Source organism: Amblyraja radiata, chromosome 1, assembly GCF_010909765.2.
Source record: "Amblyraja radiata isolate CabotCenter1 chromosome 1, sAmbRad1.1.pri, whole genome shotgun sequence".
NCBI classification, from domain to species: domain Eukaryota; kingdom Metazoa; phylum Chordata; class Chondrichthyes; order Rajiformes; family Rajidae; genus Amblyraja; species Amblyraja radiata.
The window spans coordinates 29978150-29999991 of record NC_045956.1 but is presented as its reverse complement, the minus strand read 5'-3'; the positions used below and the strand labels follow the sequence as shown (position 1 = coordinate 29999991).

The 21842-nt window shown below is 43.7% G+C and overlaps 1 protein-coding gene across 1 annotated transcript in view; it reads right to left on the bottom strand.

Moving 5' to 3' along the window:
- Nucleotides 1–21842, bottom strand: part of sh3tc1 (SH3 domain and tetratricopeptide repeats 1) — an 82648-nt gene that overhangs the window by 45839 nt on the left and 14967 nt on the right. The window contains exons 5-7 of the mRNA XM_033019329.1: nucleotides 19899–20085; nucleotides 14067–14137; nucleotides 4719–4914 (exon numbers count right to left, since the gene is read on the bottom strand). Of these exons, the coding sequence (XP_032875220.1) occupies nucleotides 4719–4914; nucleotides 14067–14137; nucleotides 19899–20085 (454 nt within the window). The remainder of the gene's footprint in view (nucleotides 1–4718; nucleotides 4915–14066; nucleotides 14138–19898; nucleotides 20086–21842) is intronic.

Below are 21842 nucleotides of genomic sequence, written 5' to 3'. Positions count from 1 at the left end.
TGACAGTCCCGCCATGCCAGGGATCAATCTCGTGAACCTATGCTGCACTGCCTCAATCACAAGGATGTCCTTCCTCAAATTTGGAGACCAAAACTGGACACAATACTCCAGATGTGGTCTCACCAGAGCCCTATACAACTGCAGAAGAACCTCTTTACTCTTATACTGAAATCCTCTTGTTATGAAGGCCAACATTCCATTAGCTTTCTTCACTGCCTGCTGTACCTGTAAGCCAACTGCCTGCCATTCTGAAAATAACCCGTTCACTCCTACTCTTTGCTTCCCGTCTGCCAACCAATTTTCTATCCATGTCAACACCCTACCCCCAATACCATGTGCTCTAATTTTAGTCACCAGTCTCCCATGCGGGACCTTCTCAAAGGCTTTCTGAAAGTCTAGATACACTACTGGCTCCCCCACTGGCTCCCCTTCATCCATTTTACTTGTCACATTCTCAAAAAATTCCAGAAGATTAGTCAAGCATGATTTCCCTTACATAAATCCATGTTGACTTGGACTAATCCTTTTACTGCTATCCAAATGCCCCATTATTACCTCTTTAATAATTGACTCCAATTATACCAAAGAAAGTGCTGGAGAATCTCAGCAGGTCAGCACCTTTTCCACCACCGAAGTCAGGCTAACTGGTCTGTAATTCCCCGTTTTCTCTCTCGCTCCTTTCTTGAAAAGTGGGATAACATTAGCTATCCTCCAATCCACAGGAACTGATCCTGAATCGATCAAACATTAGAAAAGAATCACCAATGCGTCCACTATTTCTAGAGCCACCTCCCTGAGGACCCTGGGATGCAGACCATCAGGCCCAGGGGATTTATCATCATTCAGTCCCATTAGCCTACCCAATACTATTTCTCACCTAATGAAAATTTATTTCAGTTCCTCTGCCCCCTTAGATCCTCTGTCCTCCAGTACTTTTGGGAGATTGTTTGTGTCTTCTTTAGTGAAGACAGATCCGAAGTACCTATTCAACTCTTCTGCCATTTCCTTGTTCCTCATAATAATTTCATCCACGTCTGCCTTCAAGGGACCCACATTTGACTTTGCTACTCTTTTTCCTTTAACATATCTAAAGAAGCTTTTACTGTCCTTCTTTATATTCCTGGCCAGTTTCCTCTCCAGCACTACAAGCCCTGTACAAGCGCCACAAATGCTACAGTCTCCAGCACTACAAGCCCTGCAAGGCAGCAATTCTACCGCTGCGTGTCAGTTTCCCTGTCATTCTTTACTCTTCAACGACCATCATGAAATAGATCATTTGGCTCATCCCTATTTGTGCAATTCTGCCATGTTAAATAGTTGTGTGGGAAGGAACTGCAGTTACTGGTTTACACCAAAGATTGGTTTAAACCCGCTGAGTTATTCCAGCATTTTGTCTATGTTTAAATAGCTGTCATGTTTCCCACATTGCTACAACACCATAAAAGCAAGTTTGTCCTTTATCATAATGATATAGAATATGAAAATTAATAAAAAGTTCATTTTATTAAATGTGAATTTGTATATTCATTATAGAAAAAGTTGGAGTGCATGCAGATGTTAATATTTTGCATATTAAGATGTATTAAGAGGGAGACTCCTTGGTGAAAGGGTGTACAATTTTACCTCTTGACTGCATGATCCAGTTAATGTCATCTTCATCAGACTTAAATCTTCCAATAATTTAGCAAAAATGAAAAAAATCTTTGTTACTTTTAAAATAAGTTGCACAATTCCTCATGACGGAAGTGAACATTTTCACCTTGGACTGAGCTTTCTTAGCACTGAAAATCATGTTTTGAGCACAATAGAATAATAATATTTTTTGTATAAAGATCGGAAATTGTTTTAATGCTCAGTATTCAAACACGATCTTCCCAAATGCAATTATTGTGAGATTGATAGACTGTACGTCAATTTAAAAGATATGTTTACAGAATGGAGCGGCTGGGCTTGTATACTCTGGAATTTAGAAGATTGAGAGGGGATCTTATCGAAACATATAAGATTATTAAGGGTTTGGACATGCTAGACGCAGGAAACATGTTCCTGATGTTGGAGGAGTCCAGAACCATGGGCCACAGTTTAGGAATAAGGGGTGAACCATTTAGAACAGAGATGAGGAAAAATGTTTTCACACAGAGGGTTGTGAATCTGTAGAATTCTCTGCCTCAGAAGGCAGTGGAGGCCAATTCTCTGTATGCTTTAAAGAGAAAGTTGAATAGAGCTCTTAAAAATAGCGGAGTCAGGGGATATGGGGAAAAGGCAGGCACGGGGTACTGAGTGTGGATGATCAGCCATAATCACAGTAAATGGCGGTGCTGGCTCGAAGGGCCGAATGGCCTACTCCTGCACCTATTGTCTAAATACCTAGCAGCATAAACTCACGGGGAAAATAACATTAGACATGTAGGATGGTAGATTGGCCAATTTTAATACAATATAGGATATAGAAACAAGGAACTGTGGATGCTGGTTTATACCAAAGAAAGACCACAGAGTGCTGGAGAAACTCAGCGGGTCAGGAAGCATTTTTGGAGAAAATGGGTGGGCGATATTTTGTATTTGGACTCTTCCTCAGACTGAAAGTCATGGGCGGGGTTCAGAGCTGAAGGCAAGAAAAAAAACAGGATTAACCAGGCTCGGCCGCAAATGACTTCAGGCAGGGCCTGGTAAGCCTTAATAAAGTGCTACTCCAATTCAACTCATGCAGTTTGTGAAAATATGTTGCAATAACATTAATTGATACTAATGAGAGTCTAAGCAAATCTATGCCATTATTTTCAAGGCAATATTCTTATTTGCAGACTTGGTTCTATTTGTAAATTTAATTCCTGTTTGCAAGGAAGCACAGACAAGTACAGCACAAGGAATGGGCCCTTCGGCCCACAATATTTGCGCCGAACATGTCAAGTTACACTGATCTCATCTGCCTGTACTTGATCCATGTCCTTCTGTTCCTAACACTTCCATGTGCCTCCATGTGTGGTGTAGCAGCGCCTAACGGCAGCGGCTCGACTACAGTCATCAGTATTTTTTTTAATTTTTGTCTCGTTAAATGTATGTCGACTCGTTTTTATTATTTTTCTTTAGCTGTGTATATGTGGGGGGTGGGGGAAACCGTTAGTCTCTTCCCTGTACGGGGACCCGACTTTTTCCCTGTCGGGTCTCTGATGTCATTGGGCCTAACATCGTGGAGCCGGCGGCAGCCTCCGGCCAGGACCACCCTGAGGGCTCCAGTCGCGGAGCCTGCGGACCTAACCGTCTTCGGAACGGGAAGAGCTGTGGTGGCTCGCGGCTGCGACCCGACTTCGGAGCTTCGGAGGCTCCGGCCGCAGGCCTGGTGGACAAGGACATCGGGAGCTCACAGGTCCCCGGTGGGAGACCGCTTTTCGGAGCTCCCGCAACTGCAACTATTCCCGGTGGAATCGCGGGGTTTAAAAGACTCGGAGTGGGGCCTAACATCGCCCGGCGCGGCTTAAATGGCCATGGGACCTACCATCGTCTGCCGGGGGCTTTAACATCGGGAGCCCTAGTCGCCTCGACGCTGCAGTTGGACCGCTGGACCGCGGGAGATGAACAAAGGGAAGAGATAAGACTTTTGCCTTCCATCACAGCGAGGAGGTGTTGGAGATTCACTGTGATGGATGTTTGTGTAAATTGTGTTAAGTGTGGGTTTTGGGTTTTTGGTAATGTATGACTGTAGAAAATACAATTTCGTTCAAACCAAGCTGTTTGAATGACAATAAAAGGCATTCTATTCTATTCTACGTCCTTTAAACACCACTGTCGTATCTGCCTGCATCACCACCGCTGACAATGCGCTCCATTAAACTTTCCCCCTCTCACTTTATAGCTGTGCCCTCTAGCGTTGGACATTTCCACCCAGCGGAAAAAGGTTCTGACTGTCTACCTTATCTATGCCTCTCATAATTATATGTACTACTATCAAGTCTCCCCTCAACCTCTGGCGTTCCAGAGAAAACAATCCAAGTTTATCCAACCTCTCCTTGTCGCCGAAACACTCTAATCCAAGCAGCATTCTGGAAAACTTGCCTACTTGGGCTGCCACCTTCAGTGAACTATGAACTTGGACTCAAAGTTCCCTGTGGACATCAAAGATTACTTTGTTCACTCTGGGAAATTGTCCCTGGCATGCAGCCAAACACATTATAATCACTGTATCACACCGCAACTTAAATTATCCCAGATTCATTTAGGTTTTTTCTCGCATCAGTGGGTTCACAATGAATCACTGAAGATATATGAAAAAATAAACCTGTTTAGCTGGCTGCGAATGTAATGTTTCATTTCACATTTCAATATGATGTTCAGTTTTTAATACTACAATGTGTGCAGGTAATCTTACTTTGTTACAGCTTTTGTGGTATTGCTTTCATTCTCGGGCACCTTTTGAATGGTCAGTACACTCTCTCTTGATTTCCTTACGGGGCCCTCTTTATTTTGCACGCACAGCAAGTTGCTGAACTGCAAGATGGTTTAATTTAATTCCCAGTATTCATGTAAGCACTTCCCAATAAAGGGCAGTTAATAAAAAAGGTTTAGAGCGATATGGGTCAAACGCAAACAAATGGGACCAGCTGAGATGGGCATCTTGTTAGGCGTGGAAGTTTGACCCGTTTCCATCCTGTGAGACCCTACTACTCTAGAGTAGTGGACGAGTCATGACTTGGATTTCAAATGTGAAAAGAATTACTTACTGTGACACAAAGTCATCTGGTTTCATGTGACTTATTTTTACAAATCCAGTTTGTCTGGTTGTTTCATTTTCCCCCAGAAACCACTGCATACATGAGCTGAGCAAGCCGACGACCTGTATCCTGTCACCAGTCTGGAAGCTCAGCTCGTCTAGGCCAGTGTCTTCACAATCAACTGCTGCCACGCAGGTGCCAGTTCCTGACCAGGATTAAACACAGCACATTGCAATTAACTTTTCACAACACTCACAACTATTTCTAATTCTGAAGATAGACACAAAAAGCTGGAATAACTCAGCGGGACAGGCAGCATCTCTGGAAAAAAGTAATAGGTGACGTTTTGGCTCGAGCCGAAACGTCACCTATTCCTTATCTCCAGAGATGCTGTCTGACCCGCTGAGTTACTCCATCTTTTTGTGTCTATCTTCGGTTTCAACCAACATCTGCAGTTTCTTCCTACACATTTCTAATGCTGCTTTTAGTTTAATTTTTTAGTTTAGAGATACAGCGCAGAAACTTGCCCTTCAGCCCGCTGAGTTAACACCGACCTGCGATCCCCGCACATTAACACTATCTGACGCACACTAGGGGAAATTTACATATGTACCAAGCCAATTCACCTACAAACCTGCATGTCTTGGAGTGTTGGAGGAAACCGAAGATCTCGGAGAAAACCCACGTGGTCATGGGGAGAGAGTACAAACTCCGTACAGACAACACCCGTAGTCGGGATCAAACCCGGGTCTCTGGCGCTGTAAGGCAGCAACTCTACTGCTGCGCCAACATGCCGCCCTTTTTAGAATTGTTCTTAAATCTGGAAGCAGGGGTAAATCCGGACTGCCTTTTTAAAAAACAATTTTATTAATTTTTTTTGGAATACGGCAATTGCCAGCAATATTTATAGCTCAACCCTAAATTTCTCTGGATAGAATGGTTTTATTGACCACTTGGAGACATTTATGAATTCACCGCATCGCCGTGTGTTTGGAATTACATTTTGGCAAACAGAAAAGGATGGCAGATTTCCTGACCCCCAACAAATTAGTGAACTAGATGCGTTTTAAAGCAAACTCAGAACTTGTGGATCAGTCTGAAGAAGGGTCTCGACCCGAAACGTCACCCATTCCTTCGCTCCATAGATGCTTCCTCACCCGCTGAGTTTCACCAGCATTTTTGTCTACCTTCAGAACTTGTGGACTTCATTACTAACAATAGGTCAGGCACGTGCCATCAGGGTAGGCAAGGTAGGCACTGCCTACCCTGACTAAAATTATAAAATGGTAATTATTAAATATAAATAGTAAAGGCATGGGAGAATTATGCATACCTAAGAGATCGATCTCTTAGGCATGATTCCCCAGTGCCTTTCATCTGCAATGCTTGTAACACACGAAAGTCTGTGCAGCCCACGTGCCGCCGACGCTGCTTGAAGCCGTCAATTTCGAGGCGAGCTGAAGGCAGCTGAAATTCTGCCTTTGCAGCAGGGACTGTGTACTGCGCATGCACAGTAGCCTACTGCTCATGCACAGCGCAAGTTTCTTGGCGGGTTTTTCAAACATGGATTGTCCTTATCTTAACAGTATTTTAGGAAACAAAGAGAAGAATGGGGTTTGGGTACAAATAATATGGTAAGTAAATTTATTTGAGCTATATTTTTTTTAAATATCATATTTCGCGGCAATGACGACACTATTTCAAGAACGATGTTGCTGTACTGAGTGATAGCTAAGTCTATCCCTCATTGCTGGCAGCTGATGGGAAGCGGCTGTAAAAGGACAGCGCCGCTGGGGGGTGGGAAAGTTCCTTTCACAGCGTGTGTGGAGTCTGGCCCAGGGTAAAGTTGCAGGGAGGGCAGGAGCATTGAGAAGGAGGGGGTCGCGGATCATGCCAGCAACTCACTTGCCGTGATGCTCCGGGCGCAGAGCCACCGCATTGTGGCCGGGGAGTGAAGCAGCTTGGGTGGCTGCAAGCGGCCGCCGGGACCGGACTGCGGAACCGACCGCCACCTCAGCACCTTCTGCCGGTCGGCTGAAAACCTCTCTCCTGCCACTCGCCAGCCTCGCTCATGTCAGCCTCTTCCCGCAAATCCTTAATTTCCGACAGCGCGATCTATGGACCAATTTGAGGTTACTGGGCTGTCGGAATGTAAGGATTTGTGGGAAGCGGCTAACATGAGTGAGGCCAGTGAGCGGCAGGAGAGAGGTTTTCCGCCGGAGAGCACTGCCAGAGGTGAGCGGTCCGGCAGGCTGTGAAGTCCCGGCGACCGTTTCCGCTGTCTGCTCCCGGCGGCCGCTCGCAGCTACCCGAGCTGCTTCACTCCCTGGCCACAATGCAGTGGCTTCATGCCTGGAGCACCGTGGCAGCGCTGAGCGAGCGAGTTACTAGCATTATCCCCGACCCCTTCCTTCTCAACACTCCTGCCCACCCCGCAACTTTACCCCTGGCCAGACTCACCACACGCTGTGAAAGGAACTCTCCCCCCAATTGGTCCCTTGAACTAGTATTGTCATTCAATAAGATCACAACTGATTCAACTTGTCCCGGTGTGCCTCCGTTTTTCCCACCATCTCTCCACCTGCCGTAACCCTCCGCCCCCCCACCCATTCAGTAATTCAGAATGAAGGAGATTTGGGCAAATTGAATTGTTACTTTCTTTATTTTTATTTTTTTGAGCGTGAGAAATTCTATGTCCCACCAGCCTTCTTTCAAAATTTAGCAACTCAAAATGGGGGTGCCTCTTCATTGCTGGGAAATACGGTACTTTATTAAGAGATATGGGTTTTGATGACTTTATAAAAGTCGACTGACAGCTTACGGAGAAGAGAACAATCTGCGCATGCGCGGTTTAGGATTTTTAAAAAGCCGACTGACTGCTTACCCTGAGTAATTATTCACGGCACGTGCCTGCAATGTGCACTTTTTATAAACAAAAATAGTCCCAGATTAATCACTTAATTTCACTTTCATGGCTGTCATGGTGGAATGGAACCCAGTATCTGGATTAGTTAGTAGTTTGATAATTTAGCCAGGAGCATCCCTGTACCTCCAACATCCACATCACAACTCAAACACCAGTCAAAAGAAAATACATTGATTGTTGTCAAGATCCAATAAAAATAATTTGGGAATACTCCAATTATCTACTGTGCGAAGAGAAACAGTTAATGTTTCAGACCGCTTGCAAGATGGGAAAGAAAATTAAGAGACATAAAAGGCTTTAAAAGAAGTACAGAGGCGCTGTAGGGAGAGAGGGAGGAATGGATTAAAGAAACCCTAAAACACTAGGCGATTAAAGATTAACAAGGACGGAGCAAGGAAAGAAAGAGCAGCGATGGACCAGAAACGAGTAGTTAAAATGGGTAAAGAGCAAAATTCTCCTCACTGGAGTAGAATGGAATGACTTTAAATTAATATTACCAGTCTGAAGAAGGGTTTTGACCCAAAACTTTACCCAATCCTTCTCTCCGTAGATGCTGCCTCACCTGCTGAGTTACTCCAGCATTGTGTCTACCTTACCGAACTTATTGTTGAGCCTTAAAGGCAATGAAGTGCCCTGTTACAAGATGATGTATTATTCTTTCGACTTGCATCAAGCTTTAATAGCGCAATGACAGAACCCGAGGGCAGGGATCAGACAGGTAAACGTGAAACTAATGTGGTAATGTGGATGTGAGTTGGTCATGCAGGTTAACTAAATACCATTTGGCCTTCCAGGTGGAAGGAAAACCACTCTGTGAGCAGCAAACGCAGGATGCTACATTGATTTACAAGTAAAGCATGGCTTTGCCCAGGGAATGTTCTGGTTGAAACGCTGCTGTAACTAAGAGGACAGATGATACATTTCTGCACTGGCTCTGAATGGTGCTGTGGAAACATAGAAAAATAGGGGCAAGAGTAGGCCATTCGGCCCTTTGGGCCAGCACCACCATTCAGTATGATCATGTCTGATCATCTAAAATCAGTACCCCATTCCTGCTTTTTTCATCCCATATCCTTTAATTCATATAGCCCCAAGAGCTAAATCTAACTCTCTCTTCAAGGAAGCCCAGGAGTTGCCGAAGAGATGGCACGGTGGCGCAGCAGTAGACTTGCTGCCTTATAGAGCTTTCATCTGATCTAGTGGATCATGACAGAAGCCTCCTCGTGGCGATCCCCGGAAATGATGACACGATGCACTCTGTGACACGTCGGGCGACCAATTCTGTCAACATGTTGGACGACGACGGAAGCCAACAACGAACTATACGTCGTCTGACACATGAGCGAACGATCTGATCTATAACATGCTATATTCCTCGCTATCCATAATACCACCAAATTCCATGCCATATGCAAACTATCTAATAATTTATCCAACATTCACACCAAAATTGTGACACAAGAGACTGCAGATGATGTAATCTGGAGCAAAATACAAACTGCTGGATCAACTAGGGCAGCACGGTGGCATAGCAGTAGAGTTGCTCCTTTATGGGTGCTGTCTGTATGGAGTTTGTACGTTCTCCTTGTGACCGCGTGTGTTTACTCCAACATCTTCTGTTTCCTCCCACACTCCAAAGACCGACAGGTTTGTAGATGATTTGGCTTGGTACAAATGTAAATTGTCCCTAGTGGGTGTAGGATAGTGCTAGCGTGCGGGGATCGCTGGTCGGCGCGGACTCGGTGGGTCGAAGGGCCTGTTTCCGCGCTGTAAAGCGGCCTTTTCACGGGGCGACTTGACGCAAGAGTTAACCGGAGTTTAACATCGTGGGAACCTCGTGCGATAACAGTGCGGCATTCGTGGACCACCGTGGACCACCGTAGTGCTAACGGCAGGTCATCGTGTAACTTGGTCACTCGGGAGAAAATTCAAGAAAGTTTGAATTTCTCCAAGATTGACTTGTACACTTGTGGTTGAGTATTGCAACATTATATGAACGTAATGGCCAGTGCGATATCCGTAATAACTCTTGCGGGTACCGTGGGAACTCCTGCGAACGGTGAACCCAGAAGCTGGACAGAGGGAACAGAAGGTGAGTAAAAATTATCTTATGCGGGATTGAATTTAAAAAATAAATTAAAATAAAGGTTTGCATCCGCATATGGACATCAACTTATTCATGAGTTATGTTAATGAGATTCAAGAAAATAACTATAATCTTTAAAAGGGACTTTAAAAGGGACTTTACTGAAAGGTTACGCATTTTTATGGTCCGTGAGAAATTTTTCACATGTACTTCTTTGAGAGATACAGGTCGGAGTCCTCGGGTCCAGGGGTCCGGAACGCTACCAATCAATGTTGTACAGAGACCCGTGTAAGGAGTGAACTGCACATGCTGGTTTAAACCGAAGACAGACACAAAAAGCTGGAGTAACTCAGCGAGTCAAGCAGCATCTCTGGAGAAAAAAAGCTGATGTTTCGGGACGAGACACATCTTCAGACTCAATTCCGATTAGGCTGTCTGAAGAAGGGTTCCGATTCGAATCGTCACCTATTCTTTTTCGCCAGAGATGCTGCCTGACCCGCTGACTTACTCCAGCTTTTTATGTTTTTCTTCCCAGATCTGACTTACCTGCTGAGTTACACCAACATTTTGTGTCCTTCTGTGCGTATTAACCAGCATTAACCAGCGTCTGCAGTTCCTTTAGACATTACCTAACTTCAGATTTTAGAGATATAGCGCGTGGGAACTCCTGCGAACGGTGAACCCGGAAGCTGGACAGAGGGGACAGAAGGTGAGTAAAAATATCGACAAGGGAACATGTGTCCTTCGAGGACGTCCCACCTAATTGTCATTGTTGGATAATCTTTTTAACAGGAACACTTGCAGAGATGGCTCCCAGAAAATCTCAAAGAAAGGGGGTAAAGCGTGTCAGAGATGTTTTTGCCATGTTGCGCTATTCAGTTTCTATATTGTTTCAGTTTCTATATCTATATTGTTGCTCTATTCAGTTTCCCAGGGGGTCGGGACGGGACTGGAGTTGGGAGGGAAAGGTGAGGGAGTCGAGGGAGAGGAGGGGGAGACAGATGGGGGTGTCTTCATTTACTGGCGGCGGGTGTCTGTCACTGAAACAGGCAGGTGAGATTTCACATCCACCTTGTGTGTGCCTCTCTCTCTCTCTCCCTCCCTCTTACACAGGCTGAGAGACTCTGCCTCTGTGAGTGTACGTCTCTTTCTCCCCCTCTCCCACACACAGTAAGACCGAGGTACTGTGCTCAGTCCATCTGTGTCTCCCACATACACAGTAAAATATGTCTCCAAATGAGCCAATTCAACCAAGGGAGGATATATATAGTGTGTGAAAAAAAAAGTTACATCATTTGTGTCACGTGTAGTTCACGATGTTCATTCAAGATTTAACGGGAAAGCTCGGGAGACGGACAAGTCACTCGCACAAATAACAGAAATGCCCAGTACCGTGGGAACTCTTTATCTACTGCCGTTATATCGTGCGAGACTCGTGCTGGACCACGACCTCTTCACTCTGGTGACATCTTGCGTCAACTCGCCCCGTGAAAAGGCCCCTTAACTCTAAACTAAACCACAGATATGGTCCTGTGGGGAGAGCCACGGAAACTCACAGAATGGAAATAGAGACTCACGGAATGGAAAAGCATCCAACTGAAAGCATGATGATTACCTGTGGTAATCGGTGGGCCTGTGTACACAAGTCAATATAGTGTCACAAGAAATGAAATGAAGTGGAAGTAAAAATGTAAAATGTTAGATGTGAAGCAAAGAGCCCGGTGGAAGTCAGCCAAAAATACATTTGGACAAATTCAGGGAGAGGGCAAGAAACATAATTGATGCAAACCGCCAACGCACCTGAAAAAGTGACCAAAGGCCATGAGAAGGATTCGGAAAAGAAGAATGTGTCATAAACCTACAACGTAACAATGAACCTGAACACATTTGATGCACTCATCTTCTTCTTCTTGCCGATGTCGTGCACAGCCAACTTTTTCCATTTGATCTTATTTGATTGTGCACGCCGGGTCGATTGCATTCGTCGAAGCAGAGCGGACCACGTGAAGGTTGCAATCTCCCATCCCTGATACACTCATGACTGTTATTGTTGCTGCTGCCTAATTTTAGGGCTCCTTTCTAAACTTTTGGTTTACTCCACAAACTTTGAGATTTAATGGTGCATCATATGGTGCTTCGAGATTTAATACACCAAACAAACATGCTCCTCCCTTAAATATTCCTGCCTCAAAACGCAAAAATAGTGCATTCGTAAAGAGCTAAATCCTTACAGCGCTGCTAGCCCTTCATTTCCCATACCTTTCCTTTTCCATTTCCCCAAGGGATTCAGGCTTTGAAGAAGAAAAACTTCCCACGTGATTTGCTCCAATTTAACATTCTGTTGTCACCACTCCCAAGGCAGTGTCCTCTATACTGGGCGATCACATTGTAGAACCCAACCAGCTGTGACACTGCGGAAAAGTGGCACAGCTAGTAGAACCACTGCTTCATAGTTCCAGAGACCCAGGTTCGATCCTGACCTCAGCTGCCACCCATGTGGAGTTTGCACGTTCCCTATGCAACCAGATGAGTTTCCTCCACGTGCTCCGGTAATCCCCACCCCCGTCCACATCCCAAAGAGGCGCAGGTTTGTAGGTAATTGGCCTCTGTAAATTGCCCCCCTTGCGTTCAGGGAGTGGATGAGAAAGCGGGATAATACAGAACTAGTGTGAGTGGGTGATTCTTTGTCAGCGTGGACTCGGTGGGCTGATGGGCCGGTTTCCTTGCTCTATTGTTCAATCCAATTCAATATCAGTCTGCAAATGCAACCCCAACTTTCTAGGAGCCTGATATTTGAACGTTCAATCTGGTGCCATGGACCCTAGCTTCCCACACTGCTCCCAACTAATTAAATGCAAGCTCAAGGAAAAATAACCGGGTCTCAAATGATGCCACTGTTTTTTTGTGCACTGAGAAATTCAACATCAATGAAAATGTTTAATTTAGTTTAGTTTATTGTCACGTGTACCGAGGTACAGTGAAAAGCTTTTTGTTGTGTGCTAACCAGTCAGCCGAAAGACAACACTTGATTACATCGATCCATTTACAGTGTACAGATACATGATAAGGGAATAACGTCTAGTGCAAGGTAAAGCCAGAAAAGTCTGGTCAAGGATAGTACGAAGGTCACCAAAGAGGTAGATAGCAGTTCAACACTGCTCTCTGGTTGTTGTAGGATGATTCAGTTGCCTGATAACAGCTGGGAAGAAACTGTCTCTGAATCTGGTGGTGTGCGTTTTCACACTTCTATACCTTTTGCCTGATGGGAGAGGGGAGAAGAAGAGGGAGTGGCCAGAGTGCGACTGGTCCTTGATTATGATGCTGGCCTTGCCAAGGCAGCTTGAAGGTATAAATTGAGTCAATAGAAGGGAGGTTGGTTTGTGTGCTGGTCTGGGCTGTATCCACAATTCGCTGCAATTTCTTATGGTCTTGGATGGAGTTGTTCCCAAACCAAGCTCTAATGCATCCTGATAAAATGCTCTCTATGGTGCATTTGTAGAAGATATGCTTCGAGCCTCCTGTATAACTGATTAACGCTGTGTAAAAGAGTGCACAAGGCATCCCTCAATCCATATGTGAGTGGTTGACAATGGGGGTCACTCATTCAGAAACAGGTCCTCATAACAATCCAAGGTAGACAAAAATGCTGGAGAAACTCAGCGGGTGAGTCAGCATCTATGGAGAGAAGGAATATGCGGCGTTTCAGGTCGATACCCTTCTTCAGACTGACGTTGTGGTGGGGGGGGGGAGGGGGGTTTAGTGGGACGGAAAAGGAAGAGGTGGAGACAGTAGACTTGTGTCATAACAATCCATATCTGCTTCATCAATTCTTGATGGGACCTGCCTGAGTAAGTCTGAGACACCACATTGCTAGCCTGGAGTTGAGCATTGGACCAGCATTCATGCACTTAAATATACTTCCGCATCTCAAGAAATCCCCCTCGGGCTATCTAACCTCGCCACAATCCAGACCAGAGCTACCACAGCCATCCAACCCTAAATCCCAGCCACCATCATCACCCCTCCACTCAGTACATTGATCTGTGTAAGAAGGAACTACAGATGCTGGTTTACACCGAAGATAGACACAAAATGCTGGAGTAACTCAGCGGGACAGGCAGCATCTCTGGAGAAAAGGAATAGGTGACATTTCGGGTCGAGACCCTTCAATAGACTAAGTGTCAGGATGGGGGAACACCAAATACATCGATTTAGTGCTCAAAACCCACCGTTTCCCACAGATTTACCAGATCCTTGCCCGACATTCCCTCCAAATTCCTTGCACAGAAGCTACTTTTTTTTCCATTTTTGTCACTTACTCTACTGTAAAATGTTAGCATCTCACCCAGTGCACAGGAAAATTCTGCAGCCTCGGCATTTGGCATTGTTCCTTCCTGGTGTCTTTTGAAAAACCACCTGAAAACAGACAGGAATTATGCTGGAATTTATCAAAAATTTCCCCCTGTACAACATATAATTAAAACATACATAATTATAACAAAAACATATAATTAGCCTATTTTTAGCCAAAATGCTTTAAAATTTGTCCACATTTGTGGATATCCCTCAAAATTTCTTCAATGTAATTTTATGCTTCCCATTGTCTACCCATTGCAGTGAACGGGACAAGATCTTGGGATGACAAGTTCAGAGATGGAAACCTCAACCTCAAGGCACAATATCTCAATGACAATTATTATTATTAAATTTTATTTCAGACTCAAGGTCCAGACTTTTAAGAGACGACATTACATAATATACATTGCATATGAAAACACCATAAAATACATATAAAAGCTTAGTATATTACTTATAAAAACATCATAAATTATATACAAAAAAATATATATTAAAAAATCACAATACATAATTTAAAATCCAGAATAAAAAAGAATGATCAATGTCCTACAACGAGACAGCGATACCAGTGTCTCCTCAACTGGGATTGGTAGCGAGTAGTGCTTAACCTTGTGTTTGACAAGGCCACAATAATTACATTTTTACAGTCATTTACCCTGCAAATGTATTTATACATATGATTTCTTAGGATAGCTTCTAAAGTACTGCCTCCTTCAACCACAGTAATAAAATGCCCAAGATAGTTTACCCTATAACAGGCAATAAGATTATTGTCAGACAATTTAAAATCAGGACATTTTAGACATTTATCCTCTTTGCTTCTACAGATCATAACAGCACTCTTACAAGCATTATATTTAATATCATGTTCCACACCATACACAGAACATATAGCAAGGAGCTGCTGGAGACCAGCGCTAGATGGACTAAAGACCACAAGATCATCTGCATACATAATATGGTTCACTAAAATATTACTAATCGTGCACTCGTATTACAGGCTTTCAATTGCTTGGACAGATCATCAATATAAAGATTAAAAAGGACTGGGGACAAAATTTCCCCTTGTCAAACACCATCGCTAACCCCAAATGGGGTTAACCCCACCCTATTGCCCCATTTTACCTGTATAATCTAGTGGGCATACCAGTAAGCCAGAATTCTCACAATGTATTTAGGCACCCCTCTTTGACTCATTTTGACAAACAACTTCCTATGATTAACACGATCAATGGCTTTGGAAGCATCAATAAAGCACATCAAGAATTGATACACCACAACATCTTTTCACACTGACCTTTCTGTCCTAGGCCTCCTCCATTGTCAGTGATCCTAAACACAAATTGGACGAACAGCATCTCATATTTCGCTTGGGCAGCTAACACCCCTGTGGTATGAATATTGATTTCTCTAACCAAGTAACCCCGGCATTTCCTTTCTCTCTCCATCCCTCCCCCACTCAAGATGCATCAGCTTCTCGTTTTCACCCAACAAACAGCTAACAATGGCCTGTTTCCTTTATCGTCGTTACTTTGTTGCATAGATTTCATTAATTGTTCTTTTATCTCTCTCATTCATCGTCTATATCTCTCGTTTTCACTTTCCCATGACTTTCAGTCTGAAGAAGGGTCTCGACCGAAATGTCACCCATTCCTTCTCTCCAGAGATGCTGCCTGTTCCGCTGAGTTACTACAGCTTTTTGTGTCTGTCTTCGGTTTAAGCCAGCATCTGCAGTCCCTTCCTACTACACCTTTTCATTTACGTTGAGGCTCAAAACAAGAGATCTCTGAAGCTAGGGTGCAATGTACATTGCTAATACAGAGTGTTCTCAGGGCAGGCACATGTGGTACAGACCGACAATACAACTCCCTTTACTCTAACCAACAATCTGACTTCAGACATACAGCACGGAAACAGGCCCTTCAGCCACCATGTCCATGCCCACCAGTGATAACCCCTGACACGAGCACACACTACAATTTTACTAAAGCTAATTAACCTACAAACCTATACATCTTTGGAGTGTGGGTGGAAACCGGAGCATCCAGAGAAATGCCACACACCGTCACGGGGAGAACGTACAAACTCCATACAGGTAGCACCCATAGTCAAGATTGAACCCTGGTCTCTGGCACTATTGGACTCACAAACAGCAGTAGTATATTTTTCATTGCATCAGTGACAGTTATACCAATAGAAATGAAATTCAACATTTATGGAAAATACATATCTTGAATTTTGACAAGGGTAAATCACAAGGCTCTGAACGATATTTATCCCCAAGGTTGGAACACAACCAATTCTCCCCTCCCTCTCCACCTACAATTCCTTCCTCAAGATTCATAACTCACAACTCAATCCTTTTATCTCACACCTTTTGTCTTTTCATCTTGGGCCTTTGTCCAACTATCTGCCTATCAAACCTCAACCCCTTCACCTGAATCCACATATTACTTGCTAGACTTTGATCAGACCCTTAGTCAGACTAGGAAAGGGTGAAGATAAGTTAATTTGACATTACAGTGAAGGAGGAGAGGGATGTACAGAATCCAGAGAATATTTTCATATCTATAATTTTGAGTTAAGTTTCAATGGGATAAAAAAAAAGAATGGGAGATAGAGTTTGGGGATACTCCATAAGTTTTAAGTAAACACAAGGAACTGCAGATGCTGGTTTACAAAACAAAAAAAGACAGTGTGCTGGAGTTTGCTCAGCAGGCCAGGCAGCATCTCTGGAGAACATGGACAGGTGACATTTCTGGCCAGGACCCTTCTTCAGACAGACTGTGGTGGGGTGGGGAAAAAAAAGAAAGCTGGAAGAGAGAATGGACGGGAGAGTTACTCCAGCATGTTCTGTCTTTTTTTGTAAACCAGTCTCTGCAGTTGCTTGTTTCTGCGATTTCAGAGTTTTGTTGGCTGCAGGCATGAGGAATGGATCTGCTAAAATGGTCTCAAACTTTTCAAAAAAAACAATAGAACCGATGAATAATAAATTGACCAGCCCATGTTTGGTGATGGAAAGTTTATAGAAAAATCCAGAAGAATATTATAAAATCATGTAGAGAAACGCTAATCAAGGATAATTAAGAAAGTCTACTTCCCACTTAATGTACACAGTCTCACATGACAAACTGGTCAGAAAAATAAAAGAACATCATAACCACGGGAAACTGGTTCAAATGCTTTCCCAGAAGCAGTCACTGGGAACCTTAAGTGACTGGAAGGTTGGTGTTTAATGGGGTCTCCTCAAGGATCAGTGACAGGTGCCTTAGTTTTCATGGTATGTGTTAAGGATCCAACCTGCAATGTAGGTTAGGGTTTTTTCCTTTGATATAGCTGTGCATGTTGCTTAAACTGAGGAAGCAAGTTGGAAACCACAGGAAGATACAGTATGAAATGGACAGGGCAGGCATCGAGGGAGATAGGAAGGACAACTTCCTTTAGTACTTTGTGAAGGAAAGAAACCAACTTGTCATAAACATTGATTCTGTGATGCTTAATCCAAGTTGGATTTCAACAAATTCATTTGGACTTTTCACTGCTTCTATGAGGACAAAGACCTGGGTCCTTGGAATGGTTGTGGTAGTTTTAGTGAGCGAGGGGGCTTTGGTGAAGAGGATCTTTGGGATTTTCTCACCTTTGATTGTTCACCATGAATTGGTGCCAGTCAGGTAAATAAACAGTTCATAAGGTCATAAGTGAGAGAAGCAGAATTAGGCCAGTCAGTCCATCAAGTCTACGCCATTCAATCATGGCTGATCTATCTCTCCTTCCCAACCTCATTCTCCTGCCTTCTCCCCATAACCCTTGACACCCGTACTAATCAAGAATCTATCTCTCTCTGCCTTAAAAATATCCACTGACTTGGCCTCCACACCCTTCTGTGGCAAAGAATTCCACAGATTCAACACCCTCTGACTAAAGAAATTCCTCATACTCTTCCTAAAGGAATGTCCTTTAATTCTGAGGCTATGACCTCAAGTCCTAGACTCTCCCACTAGTTCAAACATCCTCTCCACATCCACTCTATCTAATACACTGTTGAGTATTTTCACTTTTCAAACAAAACTAGACCAAGTGGGACCCATTGGGTCCCTGTCACACGGGAGGCCTGGTCCCTCAACGCAACCCGGTCCCCCAACGTAATGTTGCACCACTCACCTATAGCCCCCACGGGAGGCCAGGTTCCACAACGCAACCCGTTCCCCAACGCAATATTCCACCACTCACCCGTTCTCCCAACGCAACCCATCCCCCCCACCGCAATATTCCACCACTCATACATAGCTATCAAATGTGCAGGCGCGGCTCATTTCACTCATCCCCCAGCACTCCTTCCCCCGTCTCTTCACCCTCCCCCTTTTTGAACTTAAAACAAAATCCAATTCCCTTGCACTGCCCCTACCCATTACAATGGTTCAAATTACAGGACTCGGTGTCCTGTCTTTGTAACATTGTAGCGGACAGGGGCAGCACGTTGGAATTGGATTTTTTACAAGGTGAAGTTACATTTTTAAAGTTTAAAATGTGAATAGCTTGTAAAATATAACATCAATCTGACCAAAACTTTGATGAAAAACACCAAAGGACAATGGTGAGCAAGGTGGTCCAAAAATTATAGCTCTATCATGTACAGTTTTGGCATAGTCCCGGGAGCAGATGCGCACGTAGACAGAATCTCAAACATGGTGAGAGTTTTAATAATATACTAGACTTAGTGGGACCCGTTGGGTCCCAGTCACCATGATGGGGTGGGAGAGGAAGTGTGTATGTGGGTTGGAGGGGTTTGCAAGGGGGAAGAGGAGGGGGGATGTGGGTGTATAGGCTTTATTCTCCTTGCCCCGCCCGGTGATTAACAGCAAAGATTAACAGCGGGTGCCAGAAGGGGCATTACCTTCATGGTGACTGACATGCGAGAAGACCAATCTGCTGATCTCACGATTTTTTTAAACCTTCATAACCAATCGAAACAAAACTTGGTAGCTTGGAGTAGAGGAGAAAGGTGAGTAAGGTGGCGAGTAATCCTAGCGATATAGGATAGCATTTTTGCCCAAATTTAAATACAACTCAGACCGGACTCAGACTCGCTGGAGTTTAGAAGGATGAGGTGGGGGGAGTGGGGGACTTGATTGAAACGTACAGAATAGTGAAAGGCTTGGATAGAGTATATACGGAGAGGATTTTTCCACCAGTGGGATAGACCAGAGGCGATAGCCTAAGAATAAAAAGGACATACCTTTCAAAAGGAGATGAGGAGGAATTTCTTTAGTCAGAGGGTGGTGAATCTGTGGAATGCTTTGCCACAACAGGCTGTGGAGACGAAGTCAGTGGATATCTTTAAGGCACCGATAGATAGATTATTGATTAGTATGGTTATCAGGGGTTATGGGGAGATGGCAGGAGAATGGTGTTGAGGGAAAGATAGATCAGCCATGATTGAATGGCAGAGTAGACTTGATGGGCCGGTTTTTCCTAATTCTGAACCTATGAATATTTAATTTATTCCCAGCAAGAGAAAAATGTAGAACAGGTCTGTGGATTTTTAATCCTTTAATCTCTACCTAAACAGCTGTTAGTGCCCTTGGCACATGGAGAGAATTTCACAACCACCACAGGGATTTCTGAATGCAAGGAAATTATAATCAGAATTATGAGTACTCGAGGATGGCACGAAGATAGATAGCATCATTGTTCTTTGTCAATTAAGGAAGAAACCTTTCACTTAAGCCACAAATAGCATATACTCTCTTTGCACAGAACAATATTTTTCTGGAAAGTTGAAGATTTTGAACCGGGACAGGAAAATTAAGGCACCTACTGGTGAAAAGGGTCAATAAACTCCTTATGTGATTCTGGAACCAAAACTTTCTTTCCACTGGACGTCGTCTCTTCAAGCCATCTGGAACCTGTTGTTGCACCGTCAACGCTAACAATTGCATTCATTTCCGGCTGCAGGTCTTCTTCACATCTTTGATGGCGGAGTGGATAGCTTATGGAAAATACCCCTGCAGGAAATAACAAACAGTTATTGAGGTCCACTTCCGATCCTACCAAATCACATACAGTCAAGAAGTCACCCAACTGCAATAAAGATTGGACGCTTTGTAGTGTAAGGGTTAAACAGACAATTCCAGCTAAAATGGGAAATGGAGTTATCAGCTAAATTAACAGCCCTACATTCCATAGCCCTTCGAAAACAAGATTCAGACGCGTTATCTCCTAGAATTGTCCTCGTACCTGTGTTCATTGTCTGGGAACGTAGCCTTTCTCGGGCTATTTAATATGAAAAAGAATATGTGATTCTGTTACATTCTGTTTGTAGTTTGTTTGGTTGTTTGTTTGTTTGTCTTTTTGCACAAAGTCCGCGAGCATTGCCACTTTTCATGTCACTGCACATCTCGTATGTGTATGTGACGAATAAACTTGACTTGACTTGACAGAATATGTAAACATAATACATAACGGAAGAAAAAGGTTCAGTGTATATATACACATGCACACATACTCAATAAATAACAAATATAATGCAATAATAATAATAATAATAATAATAATAATAATCTGTTGCAGTTCAGAGCTTATTTGTTGTCATGTTTAATAGCCTAATGGCTGTAGGGAAGAGGCCTGTTCCTGAACCTGGACGTTACAGTTTTCAGGCTCCTGTACCTTCTTCCCGATGTCAGTGGTGAAATGAATGGGTGGCCAGGATGGTGTGGGTCTTTGATGATGTTGGTTGCCTTTTTGAGGCAGTGACTTCAATAATTCCCTTCGATGGTGAGGAGGTCAAAGCCTCTATCCTATTAACAACTAAAGAGCAGTCCTGAGCTACTAGCTACCTCATTGGAGACCCTCGGACTGTCTTTAATCGGTCTTTTCTAGTGGTCTCTAGCATTAAGTGTTATTCCCTTTATCATGTATCTGTACACTGCGGATGGCTCAATTGTAATCATGTATAGTCTTTCCGCTGACTGGTTAGCACCCAACAAACGCTTTTCACTGTATCTCGATACACGTAACAATAAACTAAACTACCCTCATCAATTATTTTCATCTCCTCCTCAAAAAACTCAATCAAGTTAGCAACTCATGACCTGCTTGGACAAAGCTTTGCTGACTATCAATATTTATCCTATTCTCTTTTAAATACGAGTCAATTCTATCTGAAGAACCATCTTCAATTGCTTCCCCACCATTGATGTGAGGCTTACTGGCCTATGATTTTCTGGCCAGAATTTCTAAACATTGACAATTCTCCAGTCCTCCAGATCCTCACTGTTAGAGGGAGTATAAAGATCTTTGATATTGGCCCCTGCAATCTCATCTCTTGCATCACTCAAACTAGGATAGATCTCATCAGATCTCACTAGAATAGATCTCATCAGGCCCTTGGGAGTTATCCACCTTAATGCTTTTCAAGAGATCCAGCATCACCTCCTTCTTGATCTCAAACTGCCCCAGCACATTAACATACACTGCACTGATCTCACTTCCCTCCATGTCCTTCTCTTGGTGAATACAGATGCAATATACACATTTAATACCTTGCCTACATCCTTTGACACCTGGCATAAATTGCTTACGTGATCCTTGCATGGTCCTCCTACCTTTTCCCTGTTTATACTCTTATTGGTAATGTACACATAACTTTACAACTCCTCCCCCTTCTGTGGTGGGGTAGACTGAGACTGACTCCCCCCCCCCCTCAATTCTTTCCACTCGTCACAAATTTCATGTTTCATGGTTTTGTGTTTTTATGAGTGTT